The sequence below is a fragment of the Miniopterus schreibersii genome, assembly GCF_964146895.1.
Source record: "Miniopterus schreibersii genome assembly, chromosome: 2".
Taxonomy (NCBI): Eukaryota; Metazoa; Chordata; class Mammalia; order Chiroptera; family Miniopteridae; genus Miniopterus; species Miniopterus schreibersii.
Genome location: NC_138102.1, coordinates 102853201 through 102872288, shown reverse-complemented (window position 1 = coordinate 102872288; position 19088 = coordinate 102853201). Strand labels below are relative to the sequence as shown.

General features: G+C 45.3%; 1 protein-coding gene across 2 annotated transcripts in view; it reads left to right on the top strand.

Moving 5' to 3' along the window:
* ATP8A2 (ATPase phospholipid transporting 8A2) overlaps positions 1-6955 on the top strand; it is a 515363-nt gene extending 508408 nt beyond the window's left edge. For both annotated transcript variants that reach the window (XM_081130125.1, XM_081130126.1), the window contains exon 37: positions 1207-6955. In XM_081130125.1, coding sequence (XP_080986251.1) covers positions 1207-1304 — 98 coding nt within the window. In that variant the 3' untranslated portion in view covers positions 1305-6955. The remainder of the gene's footprint in view (positions 1-1206) is intronic.
* Positions 6956-19088: the final 12133 nt, after the last annotated feature.

Sequence of the window (19088 nt, the reverse complement as noted above, 5' to 3'; positions counted from 1 at the left end):
CCCATGGGCAGAATTTCTGATTTCTTTTTCTCTTTAAAGACTGTCAATTAACTAGCAGCTCTGTTAATCAGTCATAAATAAGCCTAGATGGGAGTCACCCTTTATCAGGCTTTTTACTGTGTTGTCTTAGTCAGAATGTCTCATCCAGCTGTGGGATTTTTCTGCACCCCTGACTCAGAAGGGTTAGTCAACAGAGAAGGAGTCTTGTAAATGTCCCATCTGTAAGCAGAACCAGTTAGGAAGGAAAGCCCCACTTTGAGTTCACTATTGCCAAACCTTTTTCAGAACAGGTGATGCAGGAGAGTGTGGGCCCTGCAGAAACTCTGCCTGGGTCTGGCTCCAAACTGCCACTCACTAGGTCTGTGACTTTGGGCAAGTCATGAAATCACTCCATGCCTCAGTTTTCCCATCTGTGAAATGGGAAGAATACTAGCACCTATCTCATAGGACTGTTGGGAGGAATAGATGAGTTATTTGTGCACAGTACATAGCTCAGTGCCTGATACACACAACGTTTAATAATTGTTGGCTGCTGCTGCTATTATTATTATTGTTATTATTGTTATTATTATTATTATTACTGGAACTGATTGTAAGAACCAGTCTTGCTGTGGCCACAGGGCCAATCACTAAATTCCTCTTGCCTTTATCTTACGATCTTTTTCTTTGTTTACATAAAAATAAACCTACCATAATTTCTTATTACCAACCCAAATCAGCCCAATTTAAAAACAGGACCACTCCAAGCATCACATGCCCTTTGCCAGCTTTCACTGTTAGCGTGGTGCGTGTTTTCCCCAGCATGTTTACAGCTTCATAAATTACCCGGCCGTCCTGCAGCTTCAGGCACATTGGAACATTTCCGGAGCAGAACAACTTGATTGGTGGTGGGAAAGGGCAGACATGGACCAGTGACCCACTGTTTATGCTTCCCAGGCAAGCTTAGCTGCAGCCCCTAAATGGGAGGCCACCCCTCAGAGCCATTCCCATCCCAGCAGCAGCAGCTAGAACCCCTGGAACCCAGCCACCAGGCTGCGTCCTGCACCACGCTCCCCTCCTGGGTCACAGGCTCCCCATGTCAGGCTGATGAGGCTGGTGAGGCCTGTGAGTGGAAGCTCAGCCTCAGTCTCCCCAAAAGCAGCTTCGAAACCTAGTGTGCTCGCCCGCTTCTGCCCTTAACCACTTCCTCCTGTGTGCCTCTTCCAGATGGCTATGCCTTCTCTCAAGAAGAGCATGGAGCTGTTTCTCAGGAAGAAGTCGTTCGTGCTTACGACACCACCAAAAAGAAATCGAGGCAGAAATAAGACTCGAAATTGAGGAAGAAATAAGAGTGAAGTTTTCCTGATTGATCCTGGGAAGGAGATGCAGTTTGTTGCACTCATTGTTAACACATCTTTGTCAGAAGAGACTGGTGTCAGCAGCCGAAACGCAAGAAAACACATTTCTGTGGCCTTAGCCGATGGGTTTGTTAGTTACATATTCTTGCGCAAACCTGGAGTATATACTGTGGGGAAGCCACTTTCCCTCCCAATTTGTCTGCAGTGCTTGGCCCAACTTTTGTTCCCCATTCAACTGTGCTCTGTGAGTTGTGAGATTAAAATGTTATGTTTCACCGGTATTTAAACATCAGTACCAGTTGTTCTGGGAGCGAGGATAAAAGAGTTTGATGTGGCGTGAGAAACCTGTCTTGGGGCAGGGAAGCCCGCACACACTTGCTTCTGGTTTTTTACCTCACAGATCAAGTCCACGGGCAGCATGTAAACTTCACTTCAGGCAGGTTGCTGTCTTGCTTTGTATTTTGTTTATATAAAGTTGGCATAAACTTCTGGATTGCAATAAAATCACAAATATATATATCAGGTTGGGAAACCTGAGGACGTTGATGTGAACCTCTTAGCCACGTTCCCAGTGGGGCCGACCGTCGCTGTTCCAGCGCGATCTTCTGCACCCTGCCCAGGTGGCCTCGGCGCAGTCCCCCCCACGCCACCCAGGCTCCCGCCCTCAGACTCTGCATGGCGGGCCGCTGTGCTCAGTGCATGGCCGCTGGTGGGCAACGACCCGCGTCCGCACTCCCCTTCCCGTACCGCAGACCCAGATACAGATGCAAGAAGCCCCTTCCGCCGCCCTTTGACTTCTGTAACTAAAGGAAAGAAACAAACAGCTCTTCCGCGTGTGTTCTACATGTTTATCTGCCTCTTCGTGGTGACAGGGAAGCCTGCAGGTCAGGGTGGTGGTGGGGACCCTGCCCTGGTCAGGCTCTCAGACACACTCCCTTTGCTATCCTCTTAACTTAGAACCCACGCTTGCCTTCTTGGGAGTTGAGGGCACATGTTGGATTTTCACTGTTGGAACATGAATGAATTTAGAGCTCATCTCCCCAGAGAAGGAACACACCTGACACTCTGTAGCTGTAGGGCCAGAGAGCATATGCGAACCCAGATGAGAGTGGGGGCCCCTGAGTGTGATGAAGGACGACCGTGGAAGGAGAAAGCAAGAAGCAAGGACACACACAGGGAGGAGGGCACAGAGGACGTTTCCCACCACGTCTGAAATCAAGCCCTGAACACTCAGACAATTGTCCTGATCAGCCTAATATGTCCAGGCAGTTAAACAAGATGTTGACAGGTAGTTTTAATTGAAAAGAATTCCAAATATTTCAACACCTTTTTTTATGTCAACAAGGTTTCCTTCCTTACTCAGTCAGTGTTAGATACAGGCACTGCTCACAGTAGGAAGGATCCTGAGTCTAAGATGAGGAAGGGAAGTCATTGACTTTCCAAACTGCAGAGCCCCCTTGTTCTAAATTTGGACAGAACCTGGATGCCTTCGGGCAGTCATGTGAGCACCTGGAGCCCTTAATAAACGACCAGCCTGAAGGCACGTTCTCTCCTCTCTGCTTTGGTTGCCAAACCAGATTTTTGGATGGCTTAACATAAATACTTCTGGGCAGCTGTTACTGGTTACAATGGCACAGTTCCTCTGGGAATGGCTGTGCTAAATTAGGAAATAAAACAATAGTGCACTTTGCTTCCTAACCCTTTATTTTTGGAACATCTACAGTTATTGGGCATTGAAATAATTATGATTTGCCTCAACTAAGAAAACTAATCCCTCACTTAAGAGTTGACCAGGATCCGGGGCTTGAGGGGAAGCAAGGCAGTGCAATTAACAGGTAAGGCTCAGAAACTTGCCACTCCTTCCTCCCCGAGGTGATGAAACACTTAAATACTATAGCACCAAGCAAGGTGAATCATTGAAGGACTATCGTGCTGCAGTTACAAGGGGAAGAGTCTAATAACTAACACAAACCAAGGTGTGTGTCTTTGTTGCAGAGAGACATGATGGTCTCAATACAGAGGAAAAATGAAAATGAGAATTGAATGTGCATTAGGCATCCTGATTATTTGGTTCCACTTGGAACTAAGCCTGTTTGGAAAGAGGCAACTCGAACTCAATTCTTGATCAAACACTTAGCTCTGTCTTGAACTTGAAGTCTTCTGAATCAGATTTGTGAATTAGAGTGTGTGTGTGTTTGTGTTTGGGGCTTTCTGGTTTTTATTTTATTTTTTACATTAAAATACAGCTCAAATTTTCTGAGATTTAAGTATATTTTCCATTTTCTTGAGAAGTAGACTAAACAGTCTTTGCAATAATGAAATATGCACGCAGAAGAAAACGGTAGATGTGATCCCTTTCTATTTATTCTCTTATGCAATTAAGCTATCTTGTAGCCAGATGACTAAATTGGGTTTCTAGGAGGAGCAGCTGTCACTACGTGTGATGTAGAATATTTAGACAGGGCGACTCAGGGGCTGTGTCATTTGTCCTATCTTTAAATCGAGGTCAAAGTGTCACATACATCCCCTCCCCAGGGAGCAGGGTGGACTGGACTAAGTTGCATACTCTGGCTGTCAGCTCAGCGGAAATGCCACATGGGACTTGTCACTCTGCCACACGGTAAGTGACACACAGGCTGGCAAGTCACACTCGGTCAGCACTGCGGGGCCTGCCTCTGGATTGGGCTAAAGGGGCAGAACCCACTCAGGCTCAGCCTTGGTCTAACGTTGCACACAGACAGCCTGCCGACTCCTGTGTGAGCTGTGTCCCCTTCTGCTGACTCCGCAGAGGAGACCAGCTGCTCAGAGCACTTGGTTCTGAATTCAGCTACACACCTGCATGGACGGGCAAGGGTGGCTATGGAAAGTGCAAATTGAAAAGGGAGGAGGAAAGAGCAGAATAAACCAACCATTTCTACTTGGCTGCCCGGATTAGCACTTCATTGCTGATCTGAATGGGCTTTGTAAGTGGGGTATGTAGCAGATGCGTCTATCCTATCTCTAGGCAGAATATTCCAGGCTTCCTGACCAATGGTACTTCTCTCATCTCCCACACACGTACACACGTGTGACACCCTTTTCTGGATCAATACAGCACACAGGACCCGTGTTTGGAGAAAGGAGATGTGTTTCTTTAAAACCCGTGGAGTCATATCCTAAAACGTGAGCCTGGGCTTCAGCAGAGCAAGACTAAGACTCTGTTGACATTTTCTTTTCCTTGACAAGGCTTCAGGTCTTGCTGTAGGGAGTTGGCAGTGAAAATCAGTAATAACTTGTCAAGAAGCAGTGAATAAAAAAAAAAAGTGAGTGTAGGTAACTAACATCTGAAAATGCATATGGGTGTATATATTACAGACCTTAAAGTTGAATTTTTTAAAAATAAATACTCTATAACCTCCATTTGTTATAACAATGACCTTTTATCTTATTTTTTGAACCATGGGAAGAGAACTTTCTGTCATATTCTTGTTCCTAGGTATTTATGTCTTAGACCGTAAGTTGAACAGAATGTTTGCAAAACTCTGCTCCAGGATAAGGTTGTCTTTGGTTTTGAACATGTGAAAAAACTGCACACATTTCAGCCAGGGTTTGAATTACTGCCCAGGGTCATTGTCCCAACGTAATTCAAGGAGTGATTTAGCCTCGGCATTGCAAACGCAGCCTCCATCTCCTGGGATCCATAAAAACCGTGAATAGGGAAACTGTGGTTATGGTTAAGCAGAGCCTGAAGTAATAACTTGGCAAAGAAATGTGTTTCTCGGGTCAAGTGAAAATGTGGCATCCCCCATCATGTTCGCTAACTACTCTATGCAAATACTTAAATGGGCAAATACAATAGTGATGGAGATGGTGGAGCTACACCCCCCAAAGGGGGAAGCGTGCATCAGTTGGCTTTGCTGCTGGTTCTTCATGGGCTGAGGGCAGTTGCCTGTCTCAGGGCAGCCTTGGGGGAGAGTCCTGAGCCTCATTCCAGCCATTTGCCCACCTTGAAGGGCAAGGAGAACAGTTAGAAGGGTTTCCATGGATCATAGACCCCCCCGTAATGATATATGTTAGTACATATTCCCAAAAGGAATAGACCTGAAATACTCGACCTGATGTTTGTACCCCTCGTGGATATTTCTCAGCATCCCAAATTGTCCCACAGTTCACATTTCTATTCCCTGTCACAGCAGCTTCATCTAATGCTACTCTGTTCAAAACTGTCCCTTCGTTTTTTGGGTATGAGTGAGTTGTGAATTGGGGTGCAGTCTTCAGTGGAAAGAAAAAGGCAGCTGAACCAACATAAATCGAAGTGGCCAGAAGCTACAGAAGAAATGGAAGCAGAAAAGAAGGAAAAGTGCGCCCTTAACCTACCCCCGGCCTAATCCATAGCTGCTAAGTCTGACAAACACCTCTGCTCCCCTGACTGAGGGGACACAAAAGAATGATTCTTTTTACACCCAGGCTGGCCCGTTTTCCAATGACAATCTCTTGCCCTGGTTGCCTTAGAGATATCTACTCTGCTCTTTCTCCCAGGCATCAGACCAAGAAAAACACACAAGATTAGTCCATTGGCATTTCTTCTGACCTGGCTAAAGAAAGAAAGGAGACCTGTTCGTTTTAAAAGTCAGGAACAAAGTGTCAGGTAGCTTTGATTTATGACAGAAATAGGAAGAAGAAAGTTGAAGTAATAGCACTATCCAAATAACGCTGCCCAGGAAACTCAGGGGTCAAGAGAGTTTATCAAGAGCCTTTTATAGGCAAGCTCTTCGGTGTGGAAGAAAAAGGGCAAGAAAGGAGAGAGCCCAAAGATCAGGATGTGAACCCACTCCCACTGGGATCGGATTCAGTCAGATTCCTTAAGGTAGCTTGGTGCGCAGGTAGATCAGTTTCCTTGCAATACAAAAACTGCAAAAGAAAATCCGCCTTGTAGAGCCTTTCTCCTTCCAAATAGATCACTGGACAAGGAAATACAGTTCTGATTTTTCATTAATAAAATCGATGCAAGGGCTGACAGTCGTACGCACCTTCCGTCTCCCACGCTGCCAGTGATCGCTGAACTGGGGTGTGAGGAGCTGCCCGCAGGGCGGTGAGCACAGGCCAGCTGCCGGGGTGGCGCCCACGGGGCCAGCGGGGAGCAGCAGGGTGCGCGCCTCAGTGGATCACGCTGCCTGCAGGTCACTCGATTGCTGTTTGAAGGCAACATTTTTGTGGTGTCTTTCTCATGCAAGCAAAGCCATGTGCTCTCCTGTCTGCTGTCACATCTGTGCTCCGATTGCTTAAATATTGTTTGTGACGGGGAGGTTTTAATCTGGTTATGCAGAGAGGAGCGGGACTGGGGGGTTCGTTTAATTGGCTCCCAGCAGAGCGGTGAGCACTTCTGTGGAGTGTGGGGAGTTTTGTTCCCTCCCTCTAGAAGTGTTACCATTTTCACGTCCTATTAATGTCCTCTGGTTGTTAAATTACAGCAGCACATTATAGTGGAGCTGGGTTCCCTCCTGGAGTGAATACAAATGAAGGGCATTTACTTGTATTTTTAGAGGTTTGGGAAAATGTAGTGATTTGTGGCTTTGATCAATCCTGTTGACTGGTGTATGTCTACACAAACCTGTTTCAAATAAATCTTTTGTTAAGGTAAATGATTGGACTGTGTTTTATTTTGGAGTATTTTTCCCACTAATAAGCAGTTGGTGCCATAGGGACTTCGGACTCTAACACAGAGGTTTTGTCAGCAGGCCCTGACTACATATATGCTCTGGAGGCCGCCGGCTGGGAAGTGCTGGTAAATGGCAGGAGTGCAGGTGAATCTGAATTGCAGATTAGCATGAGCTCCCTGTGCTCCTGGGGGACGGCCCCCTTTAGGAGAAGAGGGGCCAAGGGGCCACGCTGAGTCTGGACTGATCACGCAAAGGAAAGAATTGTTGCCTAGAAGGCACCCTTCCACAATTTACTGCCTTTGGTTCATCTCAGTTTCCTTGCAGACTGAAATGTAGGGAGATCTAATTCTGTCGTCAAGCATGAAATCAGGACACTGTTATTGAAGGGGTTCAGAACATGCCCCTCCAAACAGACCACATTGGCATATTGACTGAAGCTAAAGGCACTTGAGAATCACCAGATGCAGGAAAAGTTCTCTTCCACCTAAAAGCAGATCCATGCGTTTCCCCTGAGAAAGGGGCCCTCCCAGCACCAGGAAGAGAACATTCTTATCACAAGAGACCGGGGGCCACGCTGGAATGGACATGTACAAACAAACCTAAAATAGCCCCGGCTTTCCATTAGTTTCCTCCGTGTTTTCCCTAGTCACTGGCCCACAATTTATTGCCACTAGCCTGCGCACCTCTGTCTTGTCACACACCCACGATTTCCCATGTAAGCTTTGGAGCCTGACGGCTTCTGGGGGATCTTCATTGTCCTTCTGAAGACTCCCATGTACATGCAAAAATATGAAATTTGTATATTTTCCTCCTATTAATCTGCCTTATGTCAGTTAAGTTCTTAGACCAGCTACAGAAGCTATGAGTATAGAAGGAAGTTTTCTTCTATGTTATTTTTAAAAGTGTGAAGAGACTTCAGCCCATTCCCTGTAGGAACAGTGCCTGGCATTCAGGTAAGCGTCCACTGCCTTGGGGGACAGCACTGTGCCTGGGATGCCCCATTCACACTGCAGAGGCCACGTTGCCTGGGTGAGGCAGGAGCTAGAGGGCCCTCGATATCAATGTCGATGTTGATGTCGGCCTTGAGAACACAGAGGCAGGGGCTTCCTCACTGGAAACCAGCCTCAGGCTCTGGCTTATGGCTGCCTGCCTGCTTTGGGCAGCTTTACGCTTCCCCCAAAATGCAGTGAGGGAGAACCTGAGGGTAGAGGGCCGGGAAGAAAGCCTGCTAGAGACAGTTGCCTGCAGAGGCTTGAGTCTGGAAGCCAAAAAAGCCTCTTAATTGCCCACTTCAATTTTACAATTTCCCTTGGCTGAATGATTCCTCCCAGAGAGTCTGTGCCCTAGTAGAGCTGGGTTTGGCCAGCGGTCCGACCTTGGTAGCCCCGACACAGGCAGGGCGGGCAGGCCAGGCTCACCTCTCCGCAGAGCTCTGCAGCTCACAGTGGAGCGGGAAGTGACTCTCCTGCTCTACATAGGGCTCGACTGTTTTTTTAATCGTGTGAAACATAAAATGATACAATCAACGGTGAAGTGTTCTATTCCAAACTTCACCATTTCTTGGTCGTGTCTCCAAAATCTGCCTTGGTTGCTACAGTGATCTTTTTTTGTTTTGTTTTGTTTTTTATTTAATATATCTTTATTGATTTCAGAGAGAGGAAAGGAGAGGGAGAGAGATAGAAACATCAATGATGAGAGAGTCATTGATCGAGCCCACAACCCAGGCATGTGCCCTGACCGGGAATTGAACCCTGATCACCTGGATCCTAGGTCGACGCTCAACCGCTGAGCCATGCCCGGCCGGGCTACAGTGATCTTTTTGAAATGTCACCCTTCACTTGTGATCACCAGAGGAAACTTGAGCCTTTGAGAGGTCCTAGCAGCTGAAGACCCTGTGCAGACCCTACGTTTCTGCCTAAAGCAATGTTTTTTAGAATAGTTTTCTCTTTGGGGGAAAAAAGAAAACCACCTCAGGATACTTTGAAAAATCATTCAGATTCTGCTACTTATTTCAAACTCTCTATGTGAGATACACATATAATGGGAGGGATTAAAATGTCTATCAAAGCAGCAGGGCATGTGGCAGGGGCCTGCTGCAGCGCCTCATCCCTTCTGACTACATTCTGTTCCACATATGAATCTCTCAAGGGAACTTTCCCGGAATTGTTGGAAGTTAAGCAGTTGTAACTGGGACTTTACATGGAGCTCTGGCCTAAGGGACTACAAATAAAACCACCTACCAAAAGCTACAGGTCCCAAACACAGAGTCCAGCTCCCAAATATTAAGCTTTCATTTATTTAAAGTAGGTCACACACATAAGTAAAATAATTTCAAATTCTTGAGGGTTGTCCTCAAAGCTTCATCTTCAGCTGTTTGTCTCTTTTTGCAGTGAACGGGCTTTGGCTTTGGGTTCCAGAGCAGCGAATGCTTACAGACAGGGTGCACTGGCTATCCACAGAGAACAGCCTCGGCCTGAGCCCCGGCTTGGAAGGGCCTGTCCCAGGAGTTTCTACATCATTGTTATTAGAGTTGTTTACACAGTTTAATGCTACCTGTGCTCTCTCCCATACCTCTCAAGAACATGTGTTTTCATTTGAAATATTTTAAATTAATTGCCAAGAAACACTTCCTGATCTCCCCCCAACTTTCGAAATGGTGGCTGTGCACACACTGAGTTGTGTTTGATTTAAAGTTCTGCTGACCTCACACATCTTGCCTGGGGCTAGGGGACGGAGGGCTGTCCTGGTTGCTTTCCAAAGGGCCCTGCGTGGAGCATGTGAGTAGCTGCTGTGAGCTGAAATAGAACAGCCCGTTAGCCCTGAGCAAAGCTGTTAGTCAATTTTGTCCCTTCCCAGTGTCCTTAAGAGAAGCTGCCTGCAAATTACTTGCAAAGATGGCCCAAGAAAAAGCCTTTGAATTTGTTTCAATATTACATTTGAAATCGGAGGAGGGTGGGGGAGTGTGCAAAGGGGAGGAGTGAACCTTGCTCACTCTTAACAGGACCCACCTCTGAGCAAACGTATTTAATACTTTAATTGGAAAGCATTTCAGTGGAACCCCGCTTCCCAATTTATTTGGTCAAAAGCTCCAATCGGCCTGCTGCTGATGGGAGACGCTGCGGAGCAGGAAGACGGGGGAGCCTCTTGAATCCACCTGTCCTCACAGGAGAGGAAAACCCATTCGGGTGTCCCAGATGCTTTTAGAACTGTGTTCATAAGCGCACACACACACACACACACACACACACACACACAATGGTTCTGTGGGAAAGAATAGACACAAATGTACACGAATAGAAAAGAAAAATTTCTTAACCTTGAGAATTTGGCAAAGCAGCTCTGATAATGCCATGGAAGGTAAATAAGGGCTTAACTCACTTCTTATTTTTGAAAACAGGAGAAGACCCACTTCTGGCAACTGAGTGTGCTAAAGGGAAATGCTCCGGGGCCTTTCAGTGCTGGCTGACCAGGTGGCCAGATGTTTGTTGGAGATCCTGGGCCTTTCTGCTAAAGCTGCTGAGGCCCCTGCTCCCGAGGCCTCAGCCGGCAGGCAGAGGCTGGAGAGCACCGGGTCTTGCAGTTCAGGTGCGCTCCTGTGCTTATGCCAAGCAAGACCTTCTCATGATCTTAACTCCACCCATCCCGGGGAGCCTGAGCTGGGATGGCTGCTCCAAGCACGCCCTTCCTCACTGCTCTTTGGAATATGAAGTGTCTTCTGGACACTGGAGATGCAGCCGTGAACCAAACCAAGTCCGCAGCCTCCAGGAGCTTGTATATTAGTGGGAGAGACAGACAATAAACAACGGGCTATATAATCCGCTACCATGTCGTGCAGGATACATGCTGTCTTAGCTTGGACTGCTATAACAAAAATACCATGGACTAAATGGCTAATAAATAACAAACATTTATTTCTCCCAGTTCTGGAGATTGGGAGTCCGAGATGCAGGTTCTTTTTCTGGTGAAGGCCTGCTTCTTGATTCATAGACAGCTCTCACCTCTCTGTGCCTCTCATGGCAGCAAGATCCAGGGAGTCTCTCTGGGATCTCTTTATAATGGCACTAATCCCTTTCATGAGGGCTCCACCTTTATGACCTAATCACCTCTCAAAAGGCTCGCCTCCTATGACCATCATTTTGGGGTTTAGGATTCCAGCATATGACTTCGAGGGAGACACAAACACTCAGTTAATAACAGATGGTAACTGCCCTTAGATGCAGGCTCCACGGCCTGACACCAGAGCTAGATATGCGCTCTCCAGTGGATGGTTGAGTCTTACTCAACAAATGCCATTGTCTTTCTCTTGTCAACCTCTTAAAACTTCTCTGTGTCCTTACTTCTCCCTGTTGGCCATACAAATAAGTGACCAAGGGAGGAAGACAACAATGTCTTCTTTTCTTCCCCACCTAATGGCCATCTCTCTGCCCACCAAAGAGAGCCTCTACCTCAGCCAGACCCAGTTCTGTTACACCCAGACTTACCTCCCCACCCAGTCTCTCTGCTCACTCTTGCTGCTTGGCCCTGATGGCTTCTTGCCCTTAGGGGCTTAATTCTAGTCAGCCTCCTCTAGGAACCCTTCTCAGATGATGGTGCTCCCGTCTCTGCACTTCTTTATAGTGTGCATTTTACACACACAAGCCTATCTCTCCCAGAAGATTATAACCTTCCCCACAGTCAGACGCATGGTGCCACGTGTGCACAGTGAAGACTGTGTAATGGGATGAACCTGGACTTAGAATCAAAGCACTTGCCTTCAGTTATTAGCCTCATGACCTTGCAGGCGTCATTTAACTCCTCTGCACCACAATTTCTTCACCTACAGGACTGGGAATAAAGCTTCCGTACTTCCTTAAGGGGGATGGCGATGACAGGGCCGACATGCAGCATCCACCTTGGCACAACTCCACTGCCTGTTAAAATATTGAAACAAGTCCATGTCAGTTGATAAAGAGCCACTTCCCTGTTAGTAAAGGGGCAGACGAGTAACCACACCATCGCCACCTCTGAAACTTTCCACAATCCAGCAACTAAGTGGTGATACCTGGCAGGCAGGGCTCCTGACCCTACAGTGCAATTGTCTGTTATGTCTGGTCAGTGACTACTGCCATTCAGATTGATAAATACTTTTAAGATCACATCTGATTGCGAGAATCTCCATTTAGTCATTTCAGAATTATGTTCCAGGCATGCTGCTATGTGTTAATAATACAGAAAAATGAAGTTTCCAAAGACCTCAGCTCAGTAGAAGAGGTAGGCATGTAAATAAACAGAATGGTATCTATTATTATGCAGCAAACCACTTCAATATTTAGTGGCTTAAAATAACAACAGGGTTCCCCCAAAAGTTAAACATAGACTTACAATATGATCCAGCAATTTCACTTCTGGGTATAAAGAATTGAAAGGTGGAGCCCAAACTGGTATTTACACACCCATGTTCATAGCAGCATTATTCACAGTAACCAAAAGGTGGAAACAACACAGATGCCTTAAAAAGGAAGGAAATTCTGACACATGCTATAACATGGATGAAACTTGAAGACATTAAGATAAATGAAATAAGCTAGACACAAAAGACAAATAATGATGATTTCATTTATATGATGTACCTAGAATAGGCAAATGCATAGAGACAGAAAGTGGAAGGGTGCTTTTCAGGGGCTGGGTGAAGAGGTTACAGGGAGTTAGTGTTTAATGGGTACAGAATCTGAGTTTAAGAAGATGAAAAATTCTGGAGATGGTAGTGGTGATGGTTTACAACAATGGGAATGTACTTAATACCACTGAACTCTACATTTAAAAAGTTAAAATGGTAACTTTTATGTTATGTATATTTTACCACAGAAAAAAAAGAATGTCGATCATTTCTTGTGCTCATAAATGTAGTTTGGCCAAAGCTCAGCAGGAATGATCCATCTCTGCTCCATGATGTTGAGACCTCAGCTGGGTGAATTAATTGGCAGGAACTACCTGGGCACCTCCATTGCTCTGTGTTGTCTCCAGGCCTCTCCACATGGTCTCTCCACCACAGTGTCCTCAGGGTAGTCAGACTCTTAGGTGGCAGCTCCAGGTTCCCAGGGTGAGTGTTCCAAGGGACAGGAAGGAGAAGCTGCCGGGCTCTAAGGCCTGGGCCTGGAATAGGCACAGAATCACTTCCCAAAATTCTGTTTGTGCAGAAGCCCCATAGCCCACCCAGATCCAAGGGTCTGAAACCCCACTTCTCCACAGAAGGAGTTTCAAAGAATTTGTAGCCATTTTTATTCTACCGCAATGTGATAAGTGAAGTGTGCACAAACTGCTAAGGTAGTAGAGATGAGGTGACTTTGGGGATCCAGGGAGACTCTCAGGGAAAGGGAAAGGTCTCATCCAGGATGAGGTCATTGATGTAAAAACATCTTGTAAGTGATACCATAAAATGTCTCCCCTGTGCATTATCAATGATGGTGACAATAAATATTAAATAAAGAAAAGGTTTTGGTGCTGCTTCCCAATTGATAAGATGCAATCATATATACATCTGACTCTGCCCAGACAGTGTGGCTCAGTGGTTGAGCGTTGACCTACGAACCAGGACATCATGGTTCTATTTCTAGTCAGGGCACATGCCGGAGTTGTAGGCAATTCCCAGTAGGGGGTGTGCAGGAGGCAGCCGATCGATAACTCTCTTACAATTGATGTTTCTATCTCTCCCTCTCTCTTCCTCTCTCTGAAATCAATAAAAATATATTAATATATACCTGACTCTCACCCTATTAAATTTATTAAAGAGTTCTGAGATACTAACCTGGGAATGCACTTACCAAGCCCTCAATGTAAAAAGGTGTGCATGCATTTCAGGAGCCACGCCCCTGTGGTTGATGTCCAGATGGGCGGCCTCCCTGTGCACAGCGTCTACAGCAAATCAGCGCCACCAGCACGCACTGACACCGCCATATGCAATGCAGTCCAAGGAGCATTGTAGCCATAAGGTTCCAGCCTGGCCAGTTCATTTTCTACTAATCACAGAGATGAATGTGAGCTAAAATACCATTTGTCAAGCACAGTTTTTTTCTTATAACCACATTGTGAAATAGAGAAGTCGCTGAATCAAAAAAGGTTCTGATACTTCTCAATAAATGATTGCTGAATGACTATTGATCCTTAAGTATTCAACAAGGAGTCTTTCTGTTCCAATGCACCTCTCATTAGATTTAAAATTTCTTAAAACTAAAACTAACATAGAAATGCTGTACTGGTTTTTTAAAATGAGAACATTAATAATAAAAGCTGGGAAAAAATCCACTCCAGATTGCTTTTAGCCTTCCAATTTAGTATTAAAAGAAATTGTTTTAAGATGGCTCTGGTGATTTTAAACTTCTGCGGTCCTCAGTTAGTTCTGTGGGACCAAATTTTTGGAGTCATTCTGTGATTAAAATCTAGACAGAAGCAGCAAATATCATTCTCACAAAGGTCACCATAAGAAGGGTCCAAGAACAAAGCAAATAAGGCTAAAGTTCCTGTTCTAACTCAAGCATTATTAAGTGAACTGCTATTTGAAAATTTTTGTGCCCTGGTCGGCGTGACTTAGTTGGCTGAGGGTCGTCCTGTGCACTGAGAGGCCACTCATTGGGTCCCCGGGCAGCGCACATGCCTGGCTTGGGGGCTTGATCCCCAGGAGGGGCAAGCAGGAGACAACGAATCTATGTTTCTCTCTCTCCCTCTCCCTTCATCTCTCTCTAAAATCAATAAAACTTTTTTTTTTTAATTTATAATCAAAGGAAAATCTGTGTGCTAGTCTACATAATGCCTAGTTACACTGGATCCTACCTTTACATAAATATGGTATTGTCTTGGCATGGCCTAAGGATACCTCTTATAAAATTTATTTTGAAAACCTTAAAATCTCGACTTCCAAATATTTTTTCTCCCTCCACAAATATTAACCACCTGCATAGAGTATGTAGGCTTTATACTAGGTGCTGAGGAGTTACTCAGCAACAAGTCTTGTTTTCTATCCTCAGGGAACTTGACATATAAGGGACATGGACAAAGTTAAATAAAGTACCAGGTTGTGTGACTTAAGGTTGCACGCAAGTGCTATTTGAATGAAAATAAAGAGAAATTACACTAGTGTTTGTGAAAGAACAGAGAGACACTGTCCCCTCCCCAATGTCTACCGCTTCCAGTTCCTATAGCCCGCTTTCTAAGGATTTTAGATAACATGAAAACAGGAACAACAAAAAGATCCCAGGAGAATGTGGCCAGGTAATATTTTAAAGATGGTTTAAAATTTAACTAAAAATTATCCCACTTACATAAAGCCAGAACCCCGGGAAAGTAGCCTACCGAAGCAAGGCCCTGTTAGGAGGCAGCTTTGGTGGCAGGCACTGCCCTGTTATGTCACTTCATCCACCCCACTGGCCTTAGAGGAGACGTGACCACGAGTCCCATTCTAACCCACGAGAGCTCAGAGAGATGTCCTGAATTGTCACACAGCTGTCAGAGATGGAAGGGGGACTTGAATCCAACTCTGCCTCTTCCAAAGTCTGTGCTTTACCTCAAGGAATGTGCTTAAAGTGGCCCCTAAAATACGTCCGCCAAGTCCCCATCAATGCGACCACCCCGGGAACGCTGTTGAAGCCAACTCTGGCGGAGCGCCGAGCTTTTATCTCTGCGTTGAGGTGGGACGTGTGAACTGCGTTGAGTTCAAGCCCCAGCCTTGCGCACAGCTGCAGCTGGACTGGCACGCCCGCGGCACACGCATCGAAGCGATGCGGGGAATCGTCAGAGCCGCTCGAGTCACCCGCAGGGGGCCAGCCTGAAGGGCGCCAGTCACTGACTTCCAAAGTCCCAGGCTTCACCCTGGCGGCGGTTGCTACCAGTTTCCAGCTTTCAAAAAAACGTTTGGCCCTGGCCGGTGTGGGTCAGTGGTTAGAGCATTGGCTGTGCACCAAAGGATCTTAGGCTCAAAGGATCTTGGGGTGAAGGGCATGTACCTGGATTGCAGGCTCGATCCCTGACCCCAGTGAGGGCCCTCGTGGGAAGCAACCAATCAATGTGTCCCTCTCACATTGACATTTCTCTCTCTTTCTCTCTCTCTCTTCCCCCCTCCCTCCTTTCCACTGTCTCTAAAATTCAATGGAAAAAATATCCTCAGGTGAGGATTAACTAAAAAAAAAAAATTAAAAAGAAATCATTTGGCATTCCCAGAATCAGCCTCATTGTGTCTCCCAGGGGCACCAGTTAGCAGGTGCCCCCTCTGTGAACATGACAGGGCCTTTTCTTCAAGAGTCTAGATTCTAATACACCCCACACTTCTTCCCTTTGTTCCTTTGGCCCTGGGGGTGGTAACTGCTTCAGGCGGTTACTATGTCTGTGTTGCCTCAGTGTGCCCTTTTCCTGTTTCAGTTCCCTAACACCTGTTTAACCAATTCCTTATACAAATTCTCTCTGTTAAAAATAACTGGTGAGTCCTGGCCCGATGGCTCAGCTGTTGGGAGTGTCATCTCATACACCAAAAGGTTTCAGGTTCAATTCCCTGTCAGGGTACATACCTAGGTTGTGGGTTCAGTCCCCAGTTGGGAGTGTCTGGAAGGCAACTGATTGATGTTCCTCTCTCACATTCATGTTTCTCTCTCCCTTCTTCTCTTTCTACAAATCCATAAAACATATCCTCAAGTGATGATTAAAAAAATAATAACTGGTGTGACAATGGCCATATCTACTGAGGCAAATACACATAAACCCTATAACACAACAGTGCCACTCCTGGAAATTCGCCCGAGAGAACCGAGTGTTTATGCTCACCAAAGGCATAAACTGAAAATAACCCAAATGTCCATCAACAGGAGAATGGATAAACAGTTATGATACATTCATATAACGGAACACTACACAGCCATGAAAAGGAACAAACTCCTGCTTCATTCAACATTAGTCATAACACTGAATGAAAGAAGCCAGACACAAAGAGTATATACTGTGTGATTCCACTGACATGAGTTCAAACCCAGGCAAAGGTCATCTATGATGACAGAGATCAGAAGAGCACTTATCTTTGAAGGGAGCTATCAATAGGATTCTTTCTTTCTCTTCATCTGGGTGATGGTTTATCTAGTCGTTCATTTGAGTGCTCTACTTCATGTAGGTTACAAGTCAGTAGAAAATTAAAATAAAGTGACTCAGTCTGGGTCCCTTACTGGACCCCGATTGGTTCAGAGAGGTGCCAAGTGGCAGAGTAGGAAGGCTCAGTAGGAATAGCCAAACCTAGTAGAGATAGAGGGAGGAGAAAATCCTGTGACTTTACAGAGAAACAAGACAGGCTACTTAAGGCATTACCAAGAGTGGTATTTATTCAAGGGTCAGAGAAAGCCAATTCTGTACATGTCTCTTAAGCAAACCTAAAACATAAGAAATTCAGACCAACTCAAGGAAAACTGATTAGTTATTGAAATAAAAATGAGAAAACTCTCCTAAGCTAGTTCTGATATAAGGAGCTATATATGTTTGACATATTTTGTCAATATAAATAACGCATTTCTCTATATTGGGCAGGTTTAAAATAACTGAAAAGTTAAATTATATGTATGTATATTATAAAAACACTGGATGCCACTAACACTGTGCTATGTCATATCCTTTGTCCCCACACTAACCTCTTTGACAGAGAGCACACTGAGGTTCAGAGACATGAAAGCACGGTGAAGGCCACACCTAAACAGTAGAAATGGGTTCTACCCAGAGTCCCTCCAACTTCAGAGGAAGTCCCATAGAACCAATTACAAGGAAAGCTGAGCACTGCAAACAAACTCCAGTTTTTAAAAAATCAGTCAAGAATTGAGAACAGAGTCTTGGATGAGATAGCCTCATGTAATAAGTTATTTCTGTTTCAAATTTTCCTGTGATCATTCTGTACACATATGTACACACACATGTGGTAATTTTATATACATGCTGCAGATGGCAATCAGTCTTCCACAGCTGTTATGTCTACCAAGTAAATAATGTCTTGTGTAACCTATGATTTTTCTAAATGAAAAGACCTACACTTCAAGATGGTTGAAATTAAGATACAAGTTTTATGTTTAAAATCAATCTTAAGGCTGCCATCATAAACTTTTTACCCCTTTAATTGTCTCTCATTTAAAAGTTGTTTTAAAAATATTATTTTAAATATCTTGTTCTTGATTTGAGTCAAGGTCCTTCAATTTCGAGTACGTTGAAGGCGTTCTGAAAACTGAAGTGTGAAAAGCAAAATGGCCTTTTCTACGTAAAGCTTTGTGTTTTATCTCAAAGCGATTCTGTCATGGTGCTGTGGGGCTATAATTAATATTCAAAAATACCTAACAGGAGTAGCTGTCCAGGGTTTTAGTTTTCCACTTGTCACTGATAAATCAGTCTATCTAGAAGAACAGAGGGGAGCCCAGCCAGTGTGGCACAGTGGCTGAGCCTCAACACCTGAACCAAGGGGTCCCTGGTTCATTTCTGGGTCAAGGCACATGCCGGGGTTTTGGGCATGCAGGAGGCAGCTGATTAATGTTTGCATCTCTCTATTCCTCTCCCTCTCTCTCTAAGACTAAAATTAATAAATAAATAAGTAATCAATAGAAGAACAGATGGTAAAGAAAAGCAAGTGGAAATCAATGCACTGAAACATATTTACCTAGTGTATTGCTGTAATTTTCGGAGGGAAATCTAATAATTTCTAACTTTTGTCATCTTTTATTTACTCAGTCCCTTAAAGGCACTTGGATCACAATTCCTGTTTTAAATTTTTTTAAAAATTTAGAAGGCAAAGAAATTTTCTAAGTAAGTGTTTTGGAATGAATGGGCTGAAGGAAAACGGCTGATCTCTGGCTCTTCAAATAAGAGGGAGGCAGCGCAGGATGGAAGCGTCCCGAGCCCACCTCTCGGCCAGGAGGAGAGAGGGGCGAAGGCAGAGCGACCAGGGACGGTGCTCTCGTTTATACGCTTATGACTTACTCCTCCTTGTAATACTTAGGTTGCTCCTTAGGTTGCTCCTTAGGTTGCTCCTTAGGTTGCTGCTTAGGGCTCCAGAGGTGGAGCACGAAGGGTGAGCCTTCCCTGGGGCCAGGTCCCCAGGCCCTCTGGGCCCCAGGAGCGGCCGGGTGTC